Source organism: Mobula hypostoma, chromosome 12 (assembly GCF_963921235.1).
Source record: "Mobula hypostoma chromosome 12, sMobHyp1.1, whole genome shotgun sequence".
Classification (NCBI taxonomy): Eukaryota; Metazoa; Chordata; class Chondrichthyes; order Myliobatiformes; family Myliobatidae; genus Mobula; species Mobula hypostoma.
In genome coordinates this window covers 51,255,582-51,269,060 of record NC_086108.1, presented here as the reverse complement: position 1 = coordinate 51,269,060, position 13,479 = coordinate 51,255,582, and the positions used below count along the sequence as shown (strand labels likewise).

Here is a 13,479-nt window from a genome sequence, read left to right as displayed (position 1 = left end):
TACTGTCATGGGTGTTCATTAGCTTTAAAGTATATTTCCTCTCTTTCCCCTTTCCTCCCCCATTACCTTTGATGATATTACATCTGGATGTTTAAATGTGTCCTCCTTAAGTATATTTGATAGTGGCCACAACAGCTCACGGAATTCCATAAGTTCACCACCCTTTAACTGAAGAAATTTCTCTTCAGCCCAGTCATAAATCTCTTACCCTGTAACATGAATCTAAGCATCCTTGCCAGGTGAACATGCTCCTTGGATCAAGCTACTTTAAGCAAGTCAGGATTTTCAGTTTAAGTTGGATCCCCTCATATTTTTTGAAATTTATGTGAATATAAATGTCGTTGACTTAGTCATGCTTCATAAAGTTACACACTGTCCATAGCATATATGGTTTCTCAGACAGGAGACTGAAACGGTATTCAGTGCTTCAAGTGTGGTCTCACCAAGGCCCAGTATAATTTGAGCAAGGTATTCTTGTCTCTTGCATCCTTGCTATGAAAACTCGCATACTATTTGTCTTAGTCACTGTTTACTATACCTGCATGTTTTCAGTGACTGGTGAATATCAACTCTTCCCAATCTCACCATAGTAATCTTGTCTTTCTCCTTTTAGTACAGTATTGTGTACAGTAGTCAGGTCACTCGTTTGAGTGCTACTGGTACCATGTAACCCAGTCCTACCTGTTGCATAGTCAGGTGGTCGGTGACTAAACTGGCTCCCCCCACCAGGCTTGCCTGGTGAGGAGGGTGGCTAGACACCCTGCAGGACGAAAAACAAGACCTGTCAAAGGGCGGATGAACCCTCGTAGGGTCAACGGCCATCTAGCAAACGTGCCGTGAAGCGTGGAAAGGGCATCCCTTGCATCAAAGCTTGGTCTGGCCATTCACAGCAATAGAACTACCTCCAGCCGTCTTAGACCCCACCATGCTGCTGGATCTGGGAGGGGATGTTGTGAGGGTGGGTCTGGACCTGTGCAACCCCCTCCTCACCTAAATCCATTCACGCACACGCTGTTCCTTTCTGAGGAGTGGGATATCCTAAACCTCACTAACTGAAAGGAACCATCATCATCCTATTGGATGGATAGCCAGAGGGGGTATAACTTTATGCAAGTTATATGGCATTCACTAAGCTATTATACCCACTCACTCAGTTTTAGTTGCCTTGAAGCCCTTTTGCATCTTTCTGATAAGTCACAATTACACCCAGTTTGGTGTCATTAGCAAACCTTGAGATATTACATTTTGTTCGCTCATCTAAATCATTGGTATATATTGTGAGTAATGACAACGTCAAATACTGACCCCTGTGGGATCCGATTGGGAGGGTGGCTGACTATCTTGGGGAAGGCATTTGGATAAGTACATAGATAGGAGGGGTTTGTGGGCCAAATATAGGCAGGGGCTAGCTTGGTGGGGACCATGGTTGACATGGACAAGATAGGCCCATTTCCATGCTATATTATTGCATGTATCTCTGTATTCTTATTAACCACATTTTGATTCATGCAAGTACTCATATACTTTAATTTCTCTCACTAACTTTTCACATAGGACTTCATTAAAGGTTTTTTTGGATAATACATGTGCATCACTTCTGATAATGTACACAAATTCATCACATCACATCACATCTAGTGGTTTTTCCCTGAACTGTTCTACCAGTTATATCCTCAAAAACCTTGTAGTTTAATATTTAACTGCGTTACATTTTTAAAGTTAAGCAGTCCACATGTGAACATTTTAATCAGACAAAGTGTGTTTTGAAATTCTACAGATAATTTTTACTGGATTGGATGCAATGAATAGAAACATAGAAACATAGAAAATAGGTGCAGGAGTAGGCCATTTGGCCATTCGAGCCTGCACCGCCATTCAGTATGATCATGGCTGATCATCCAACTCAGAACCCTGTACCAGCCTTCCCTCCATACCCCCACCTTCCCTCCATACTCCCTCCATGAGTGAACCAAGGTTGATGATCAGATCACATCATGACATTTGTAAAAATAGATAGATCTATGAAGCATATGAATGGTGAGAAATCTCTGCAGCTTGAGTATTGAATGTTGAATTACTGTCAGGAATGTGCTTGAGGTAGGATGTTTGCCCATTTAATCTCCCACACTCTGCTGGATATTTGAAAGGTCTATGACAGCGGTGGGCCACAAGGGAGGTCAATGTGAAGAGCCTTCGGATTTGCCACTTGAGGCCTGATTGCCCTTGTGCAGTATGGTCTTGCTTTTACACCCACAGTACTAAGATAAATGTGTCTGTCAGAACAGTGCAGATGGGGATTCCAGAAATTGTACGCACACAACCTTGTTGTTAAATGTATTCAACTTCATTTTCTTTTTTAACTCAACTATGACATCTAATTTTCCTGTTACTGTAGAATAAATTAGGTGTCAAGATTTCTAATTGTGCATCTTTCTGAGCCTGTGAGTTGCAATTGTTTAGACACTTAAAATGATTGTAAACTATGGAAGGTTAAAATGTATTAATGGGTTTCTGCCAACTATGGATTGAAAACATAATTTTTGAGATGTCATTTAAAGTTACTGAGGTGGAAAGCAAAAATCAAAAAGATTTATGCTTTGGATATTTCAGAATATCCTTTGGCTATGCCTATTTAATATTTGTATTTAAAACCCCAAGTGTATAATTGGGTAGCATGGCGAAAAAAGGTTTGCATTCTGATCATTCCTCACTTTATTAAATTCCTTATAAGCAGTAAACTTGGCCTTTCCCATCCTCTGATATTAAATATAAAACAATATTATTTTAAGAGACTTTGATCAGAGCAAAAATGATTAAGTATGCTATAGTGTATGTGAAATAGTTAGAATTTTCTATGAGTTGTATTAAAGAATGAAAGACATCTGAGTTGTATATAATGGCATCATGTTCACTTCTGCAATAAATGGACTATGTTTTTCTATTTAATGTTTTTATATAAGTATTTACATCTACAATTTTATGGTTTTTAAATGAAAATTACCTACCCCCCCCCGATCAAGCAATAAACTGTGCAAAAAAATGTCATGACAGAATAGATACACATGCAACATTCTTGGTGTTGGTATAATTTTTGGCTGAGCATTATATTAAAAAAGAGCGAATTGGTAATCAAAACAAATTCCTGAATTTTTTTTAGAATTCAGATGATGCATGCCCATTTCATTATAAAACATTTAGTAATCTAACAGCAAAGTGGCAATAAGATTTTTAAGGAGAGCTGTCATCGCCACTGAGATAAATTATTTATATATTTTTCTAAGCTATATTGTTTTTATTTCCTATTAATCAAAGTTGTTATTTTGTTTTTTTATAAACCAAAGTTGTTACTTGGTTTTTAAATTTACTATGGTAGAATCAGTTGATTATAATACTGAGAATCATGAACTGAGCCTTGGTAGATCAGTGAATTTTAAGATGGCAATCCCATCCCCATCCAGTGATTTATATCAATTTATTTCACTGATATTTTAGGAATCCTTCAGTTGGTTTCCTTCAAGAAGATCACGACTTTGTTGTGGGGTTTAGAGGTTTGTGTGCCTCAGTAACCCGGAGAGCTATGTTGCTGGAGTCAGAGAGTTGTGCTTCGACTCTTGGCAGGGTCACCCATGCCAATCAGGTTAAAGGGTGTAGGCCAGACTAGTCCACTGATCCTCCTGGTTCAGGGGTTCGGCTCAGGACTAATAACCGTGTCTTGTCAAAAAATTTTTTTTACGGAGACAGCAATGAAGGATCCTATATCTGTGTGCGACGGTATTCCTGAGTATCCACCCAGGATTTACAGGACTGACGGTTGTGAAAACCGAGAGGAGGCTACTGGCACATGAAGGAAGTCCTGAGTACCACCTGGCCAAGGACAGAAAGAGATGGAGGACCTAAATGCCAGTGGTGTAACAGGCAGTAACTCCTTAGTTAGCTTACTCCCATTTAATTGCTTCCAGGTGTTATTGTGTATTTAATTTCTGTAGCAAGTAATGTAAAATACAATCTATGAGGTTTGGCCTTCTGCTAGAGTTATGTCTTACTTTTGAGAAATCTGTTCTGTTCAATGTCTAACCTACAAGTTTGCAAATTCACAGTGCACTTATAATTTATGTTGCATTTAGTAAAGTGGCTGTTATGATGTTAACATCTTGGTCTACTTCTACTACTGATGCTCTGAAATACAGTAAAATAGTGTGGTGCCTTTTTTCAAGAAGATCCAGTACTTAAATGCCAGCGGTCAATTTTTTTTTCTGGATCTTCGTAGTATGGATAGACCACCAGAAAGAACATTTCTCCATCGACAAACAATCTGCTGGACGATTGTGTTCTCAGTAGGTCAAACAGCATCTGCGGAAGGAAAGGAATTGTCAACATTTTGGGTTGAAGTCCTGATGCAGGATTGAGAGGTGGCCAGTACAATGTGGAGAAAGGGGGTGGTGAGAAAGGAGTCCAAACTGATTGGTGGACTGAAGAGGGCTGTAAGCTAAGAAGCAGGTATGCCAGATAGGGGAGCAGGGATGCAATTGTGAGGCAATGTCAAGTAAATGATACATGGAGGCAGACAAAGAGTGAGAAAAAAAATATAAAAGACGGAGAGACAGGACAAGGTAATTGGATGGGCATTGTGAAGCTTGGAGACACTGCTGTACTGTCTGTACACCCATGTGTGGCTAGGCACAGCTCAAATGCCATCTATAAATTTGCTTATTACAACTAATGTTGGCAGAATTTCAGATGGTGATGCAAAGATGGTCAGGAGTGAGATATATCAACTAGTTGAGTGGAGTGGCAGCAACATCCTTGCACTCAATGTCAGTAAGACCGAAGAACTGATTATGAACTTCAGAAAGGATAAATTGAGGGAACACACATCAGTCCTTATAGAGGGATCAGAAGTGAAAAGAGTGAGCAATTTCAAGTTCCTGGGTGTCAGTATCTCTGAGGATCTACCCTGGACCCAACATATAGATGAAGTTACAAAGAAGGCACGACAGCAGCTATATTTCATTAGGAGTTTGAGGAGATTAGGTATGTCACCAAGGACATTCTCAGATTCTTCTAATGTACCATGGAGAGCACTCTAACTAGCTGCATCATTGATCACTGTCCGGTGTTGGGCGTGGGGGAGGGGCTACTGCACAGGATTGAAAGAAGCTGCAGAAAATTGTGAACTCAGTCAGCTCCATCAAAGGCACTAGCCTCTGTACCATCCAGGACATTTTCAAGGAGCGATGGTGCAAAAACGCGGCATCCACCGTTAAGGACCCCCACCACCCAGGGCATACTTTCTTGTCATTGCTACCATCAGGAATGAGGTATAGGAGCCTGAAGACACACACTCAGTGATTCAGGAACAGCTTTTTTCCCCTCTGCCTTCAGATTGCTGAATGAACATTGAAATGTACACTACATCTGTACTTTGTTTGTACTACTATTAAATATATACTGTAATTCATACATTTTGCATTGTATTGCTACTGCCAGTGATACGAATTCTGATTCTGGAGGGATAGAAACAGGAACACAAAAGTATCAGTGCTAAACTATGATGAGAAGGTGAGAATGGAAACTTAGGGGAGTGGTGATTAGTATATGGAACTAGATCAGGAGGAGGATCCCATGGGTGAACTTGTGGTATTTAGTGGGGGATAGAACCAGGAAGGGGAAGGGGATGACGGTGAGTGAATAAGGGTGTTGGAGGCAACTCGAGGACTTGGAGAAACTTTCTGAAGTCCTCCAGACTAATTTTGAATGCTATTGGAAAAATGTAATTTTAAAGTAATGGGATTAACTTACTACAGCAACATATTTCTTTAAGTTTAATGGAAATGCACATTTCTTTTGGTCGCTCTCATAATTTTTCTTTTCCTTTAGGAAAGTAAAAGGGGGTAATATAGATGTCCACCCAGTGGAGAAAGCTTTGGTCGTTCACTGTGAAGTAGAAGCCACAATTTTGGGTGAGATGGGCAATGCCATGCTTGGAGAACGGAAGGAATGTCAGAAAATGTGAGTATTATTTCTTTACAAATACTGCTAATTATTTTTCACACTGTAACTGATTTACGAAATATTTTAAAAATCTCTAACAATTTGAATTTATCAATGAAGAATGGCTAAGTGGGTAAAATTTTTCAATAACAATTGAAAGGGAGTGGTAAAGTATAATTTTTTAAAAATGAACCTTTTCCTTGATTTAATCTATATATTTCAGAGCTCTTTTAAGTTCACTGAGCAGAAAAAATGGGAAGTTATTGTCTGCAAAAGGGTTGATTGGCCATTTAGGATTTATCAACTGATTTTTTTTCCCTCTTTTTCATCTTTTACCAGATTTTCATTCTTATGTTTATGATGCTTGTTTCAGAAATGAGGTCTTTTATCCTCTCCTTTCATCTTAGAAGGATGTCTGTTATAAGATGTGTTGTTAATGAATTCAGGTTTGATGTCGAGTGTTAAACGTTAATGAACCTATACAGAGCAGATGCTTCTCAGAAGTATGTAATTAGTACAGGTCAAAGACACAGAAGCTTAATCTGATTTTAACTCCTCCATAAATGCCACAGTCTATCTTCTAGTCCTATCATAGTAGAGACCTACCATTTTCCCTTTTTTTTTGCTATCTAGGATTGTTTTTATGATGAAGGTTTCTGAAATCAAAATGTTAGCTTTATCTGTTTTCTCTTTCTATAAATACTACCTGACCTCCTAAGTATTTCATTTTTGTTTTTATTGTAGATTTCCATCTGCAGTTGTGTTGATTTTTCATTTACTTTCAATATTTTCAGTGAAGATTTATAAACCTTAGCTATGTACCTGCAAATTTAACTTCATTTTAATAAATTGAGAGTAAATTTGTTTATCATTATCTTAATCTTTCCTTGCATCAAACTAAAATGAATATAGTAATAATGATTTTGCTTTGGTTTGAACACAAAATAGAAAAGGATGTCTGGTGAATCACTGAATCATTTTTCTTGAGTATGGGATACATTTTAGCCTTGTTGTCAAAATAATTTTGTTTCCTATAGTTTTTTTTAGCAAAATATAAAAATGTGATTTTAAAAAAATAGCTGTTGCCCCTAAAAGGTGCCAAGATAGAATAATCTGTTTGTGCTTGTACAGAAAATCTTACTTCTGCTTTTGAAAAAAGCTTCCAAATGTATTGTTTTTGTCTGTTCACATCAGTTTCTGTTAAATGCTTGTAAGTTGTTGGCTGGCTCTGTTAATTGTTTAATAGGAATATGTTTATGGACCGTCAAATTGTAAAGCTTTTAATAATAATTGAATGGGTGTGAGTTTTTAAAGAGAACACTATCCTATCACATTTATCATCAATATTATTAGGCTAAAATATAGCACAGAGAGGTACTGAGAACTTGGCAACCAGCAGCAAAGTGAACAATAGTTACTTCAGTTAATTTTGAACATAGCAGTAAATCTGAAATTCTCACTTGTTTAGCACTGTGGAGAAAAATCAGTTTATTAAAGGAGCACTTTTTAAACAAGTAGATATTATCAACAATAGCTTAATTTTGCTAGCTACATCGGATTCTGAAAGTGCCCAGTGTTTTTCTGTTTAACTACCACAGTCGGCATTTTTATTTTTGCTTTGTAAGCATGGCTTTGTAATCACTGCAATGAGTTTTAACATTGGCCCTAATTATTGAGTACATCTGCCTACAATCCTGGTGTTAGCTTTCTTTGCTGTAAGTAACTATTCACATTCTTAAAATTAAATTTTGCATATTTTAAAGGAGGTCGTGTGATGCTTCATGCATCATTTCTTGTACTTGATAACATTCTGATACCTGATCATACTAGAAATTTAAGCTACTAAGTCTGTGATGAAATGATGTCAAACTACACCATTAATTAACTAAAAATATCTTAGTGGTGTTGTGAGACTTAAGAATATGCAAGAAAGATCAATATTGTTTAATGTCATTTCTTGTACACAAGTGCAGAGTAGATCCGTTGCAGCACAAAAAAGAACAATAAGATTAAGAACACTATAATAAAAAACATGATAAATATGAACACATTAAGGAGTGTATATTCTTTGATTGTATGCCAATAAAGTGAAAGCTAAAAGATGAAAATATTGAACAATACAATTAAAAATAGTTTAAAATAACTTTTGCCTTTTTATTTGAAAATCAATTTGAAAAGCCAAGTAAGTATGAATCAACATGATCAAGTATTCAACAAGATCTTATTCTGGAAAGTCGAATCTTATCACTCTTCTAGTGTCAGATTATAATACAGGTTTCCCCCGCTATCCGAAGGTAGAGTGTTCCTATGAAACCTTTTGTAAGCAGAAATGGTGTAAAGCGAAGAAGCAATTACCATTAATTTATATGGGGAAAATTTTTGAGTGTACCCAGACCCAAAAAATAACCTATTAAATCAAACCAAATAACACATAAAACCTAAAATAACACTAACATTTAGTAAAAGCAGGAATAATATGATAAATACACAACCTATATAAAGCAGAAATACTTTTCTGCAATCATTGCAGCACTGTCAAGCCTAGGGAAAATCTCACGTAAATGCTCTCGGCAGAAGTGCTCTCCGCTGAAGCACTCTCTCCAGTGACCTTTAAGCTATGAAGCTGCCATCGCCTCAAAAACTGTTCAAACCACCCATGACTACCTTTAAATTCCACTTTTGCAACAATGTCTATATGAGAAAAATTTTTGAGCATTCCCGGATCCGAAAAATAACCTACCAAATCATGCCAAATAACACAAAACTTAAAATAATACTAACATATAGTAAAAGCAGGAATGATATGATAAATACACAGCCTATATAAAGTAGAAATAATGTATGTCCAGTCTAGTTCAACTTAGCGGAATCGGGAAAACAACGAGCACACAGATGATGGTGTGTTAGGCTGAGTCTCGGAGGCTGGGGTGGTGGGAGGTACGTCTACACCTTCTATGTCTGCCTGCCTCGAAGAGGAAGGTTGAGGTTCGTCTGCTGTGACTGATGTGGAAGGCTTGAAATACGACAGTATGCTTTACTGCTTAGCCTCATGCATTTTTCTATCGTACAGTTCTTTGTAAGCACTGAAAGCATACCGCAAATGTGTCCTAAACCTATGTGCCCTTTGAAAATTAAAGTCATACTTTTCTGCAATCATTGCAGCACTGTCAATCATAGCGAAAATCTCATGCAAGTGCTTCACGTTCAGTTCCTGGACGATTTCACTTCCAGGCCGCTCGCTACTGCATTCGGTTTCGATTCGTATCCGTTCTTGCAATTGCATCAGCTCCTCATCTGTCAGTTCTTGGTCATGGGATGCCAAGACCTCTTCAACATCATCTTCGTCAACTTCCAGAAACCCAGCCTCCTTAGGCAAAGTCACTATTGATGTATTTATTGTTGTTGGTTCGAAGCCTTTAAAATCGTTGACTGCTTCGGGACACAGTTTCCTCCAAACGCCATTTCTCATTGAGACTGTTAGCCTATCGAGAGCATCTCCAATGTTGGCAATTGCTAATTTTATTTTGTACTCTTTACAGATCTCTCACAAAGGTGCTTCGGAGTTGCCCTCTCTGTCAATGGCACTTACGATATAACGCATCACATTTTGCATATAGTAAGTCTTAACTGTGGCTGCTAGCCCTTGGTCACACAGCTGCAGCAATAACGTCGTATTCGGCAGTAAGAACGCAACACGAATGTTACTGCCATACTCGGTAATGTCAGCCGGATGAGCAGCACAATTACCGACAATCACAAGACGCCTATTATCGAGGTTATTTTCTCTACAGTATTTTTCAACAAAAGGACTAACGTATCTGCTCATGTACTCAGAAAAATTCACTTGGCTATTCCAGTTGCTTGGATGTGAACGGAACACAACAGGAAGTGTATTCTTATCAACGTCTTTAAGTGCCCTCCGATTTTCTGAATGGTACACGAGTAGAGGCTTAAGTACAGCATCACCAGTGGCGTTAATAATAGGCATTAGGGTAAACCTGTCCTTCGATGCCTTGTGTCCCTTAGCCTGCTTTTCTTCTATCGAAATAAATGTCTTGCTCAGCAATCTTTTCCAATAAATAGCAGTTTTGTCACAGTTAAACACTTGCTTATAGGAATAACCACCCTCTGTAATTATTTTCTTCAGTTTTGCTGGGAAATTTTTGGCAGCTTCAGTATCAGCCGAAGCACTCTCTCCAGCAAACGTTAAGCTATGAAGCTGCCCTCACCTCAAAAACCGATCAAACCACCCATGACTACCTTTAAATTCCATTTACGCAGCACTTTCATCACCATCGTCCAGTGCTTTGTGTTTCAGCATATTAAAAAGACTGACTGATTTCTCCTTAAGTATAAGATAACTTATGGAACACCACGCTTTGTACATCCATCAATCCACTCAAGCAATACACTTTCCATTTTATCCATTACTGGATGCTGACTAAAAGAGACAACTTTGCTACTAGCAGAACCAATAGTAACATGGGCAGCTTTCGGGATTCTTTCTCTCTGTGTGTAAATAGTGCGAATGATGGACGCAGGCAAGTTCAACGCACGTACAATGACCTTACTTCGATCATCAGGATCGAAACCCTTAATTACGTTCATTTTTACGCTCAGCGTAACACCCTTACGAGCTCTCTTAGGCTTTTCCGATAACTTAGAACTCATCTTGCTAACGGATGCACAAAATAAATCGCGATACTGTACTGTAAAGCACAGATGCTCACAGACACGTGTTTAAGCTATGGTGGCTTGATGCTGAGTGCAGTTCCTGGGGGAGGAGCTTAGCAGCGCTGCTTGGGGCGTGCTGCCTTTTTTCGTAAAAGCGAAAACCTTTGGTTAGCGAAAACAGGTACTAATGTAGGTCTTCCGTAAAAGCAAGTGGCGTAAAGCGAATGTTCGTAAAGAGAGGGACACCTGCACTGTATTTATCTGTGATAGTGTAGAGGTAATTGTGTTTATTAGAGCTTGTAATCAATGGTTTCTAATGGGAGATGGTAAACACGGTCAGAAAATTAGCGTTTTGTTTGCATTGTTAGAGAATGGGGCTTGGGAAAATATTAGCTGTTTAGTTTTGGCATCACAAATGAAGTTTCACTTTTCTAAGAGCAAATCAAAGTAATTGAAAGGGTGAAGTTCCCTGCTGTCTTGGACATGGCGATGTTTCTAGCACAACTTGGAAGGCAAATAACTTGAAATGATGTCAGATGAGTAGATACGTGCATTTCCTAAAAATGCTGTTTTATTTTCATTGATGCCTACTCCTTTCATATGCCCAATAAATGCTTGTAAGTAATCATGCATTTTGGTTAAGAGTCCTGCATCTGATTTATTTTTGCAAATAAAGTGAAGCAAAAATTGCAGGTGTTTATACCAGAGAGATTGTGACTAAACAAAGAGCATGCATGTTTATGTATGTACACGTGCAATAGAGCAGAACAATGAAGGATGTGAAAAAGTAACCAGGAGATAAGTAGAAGCAGGCATGTTCTCTGATGGAAAACCAAAATTTTAAATTTAGCATCTAATTTTCTCAGTCGTTTTAAGTCACATGGGATTCGTGGTAAGTTAAGTTGTAAACAAAATTAGTTTGGTCATAGAAGTCAGAGGATAGTGGAGAATGGATGCTTTTCTGACTAGAGTTCTGTGATCAGTGCTAGGACATAGTGTTTGTGCTGTAAATGATTTTGATGAAAGTGTAGGTGATCTGATCAGTAAGGGCAGATGACATGGAAATTGAGATTTTGGATAGTGATGAAAGTTGTTACAACAATAAGAAATTTGGGTGGAAAAATCGCACATGCAATTTAATTCAGACAAGTCTGAGGAGTTGCATTTTGGGACATCATATGCAAGTGAAAGTATGCTGTAAATAGCAGGAACATTAAGAGCACAGATGTAAATGAGATATTGGGATGGAAGCCCGTAGCTCCCTGAAGGCAGAAATAAAAGTAGCATGCTTACCTTCATTGAGGCCTAGACAGAATGGACACGAAGAGCATGTTTCCTATAGTAGTAGGGTCTAGGACCAGAGGAGACAGCCAAAGAATACAAAAATATATAAAGATAGAACAGAGATGAGGAGAAATTTCTTTAGCTAGAGGGTAACGAATTTAGAATTCATTACCACAGATGGCTGTAGAGGCCAAGTCATTAGGAATATTTAAAATGGAGGTTGATAGGTTCCTTTATTAGTAAGTGCATCAAAGGTTACAGGGTGAAGGCAGGAGAATAGGGTTGAGAGGAATAATAAACAGCCATGATGGAATGGTGGAGTAGGCTTGATGGGCCGATGGCTTAATTCTGCTCCTGTGTCTTACGGTACCCATGCGGTTTCCGGGTCCTTTAAAAGAATAGAATCACTGTACCCTGCCACGCATGTCGTAAAAGGCGACTAAGGAGGGTTGGGTATAGGGTTAGTAGCCCTATCCTGTGAAAATAATTGTTACTACAGAAACATCAGTGGCATCAAAACCAAGCCAGCCAGTCTTGGGAGAGGTAGGGCTTCTTTAGAGAGTTGTATGACGTGGAGAAGTGAAAGCCGAAAGGAAGCTCCTTTACCGAAAAACCTACTGTCAACCAAGAAGACCTCTAGAATTGGCATCTGGAATGTGAGGACCATGTATGAAGCTGGGAAGACCCTACAAATGGCAAAAGAATTTCAGAACAATAAATTAGATATTTTGGGACTCTGTGAAACTAGGTGGACAAATTCAGGGCAAGTACAACTCACTTCAGGGGAAACTATCATCTATTCAGAACACGTGGAAGAGAATGCATCGTGCACTGAGGGAGTAGGATTAATGTTATCAAAACAAGCAAAGGGATCACTTTTGGCTTGGGAAACATCAGGACCCAGGATCATGTCTGCATCCTTCCGCACCAGTAATAGGAGAATAAAGCTAAACACTGTGTTAACCTATGCCCCTACAAATGACAAGGATACCATTGTCAAGGAAGATTTCTATAACCGACTGCAAGTACTCCTGGGGAAGCTGAAAAGAAGAGACATCACCATTGTCATGGGAGATTTTAATGCCAAAATTGGAAATGACAACGTAGGATTTGAAGAAATAATGGGGCAGCATGGACTTGGAGACAAAAATGAAAACAGAGAGCTATTTGTAGACTTCTGTGCATTCAACAAAATGGTAATTGGTGGCAGCATATTCCTTCCCAAGCGGATCCACAAGGCAACATGGATTTCACCAGTTCAGCGAATAGGAAACCAGATCGACCATATCTGTATTAGTAAGAAGTTCAGACAATCCATGCAGGATGTCAGAGTCCTTAGAGGTGCGGAAGTGGCATCAGATCATCATCATGTTATTGGTAAGCTGTTGGCGCATGGCCAAGTGGTTAAGGTGTTGTTTTAGTGATCTGAAGATCTCCAGTTCGAGCCTTAGCTGAGGCAGCGTGTTGTGTCCTTGAACAAGGCACTTAACCACACATTGCTCTGCGATGACACCAGTGCCAAGCTATATT

At 38.7% G+C, this 13,479-nt stretch overlaps 1 protein-coding gene across 2 annotated transcripts in view; it reads left to right on the top strand.

Annotated features, from left to right (window-relative positions):
• The window catches only part of kifap3a (kinesin-associated protein 3a), a 250,021-nt gene that overhangs the window by 16,849 nt on the left and 219,693 nt on the right, over positions 1–13,479 (top strand). For both annotated transcript variants that reach the window (XM_063064071.1, XM_063064072.1), the window contains one exon: positions 5,878–6,009. In XM_063064071.1, the coding sequence (XP_062920141.1) occupies positions 5,878–6,009 (132 nt within the window). The remainder of the gene's footprint in view (positions 1–5,877; positions 6,010–13,479) is intronic.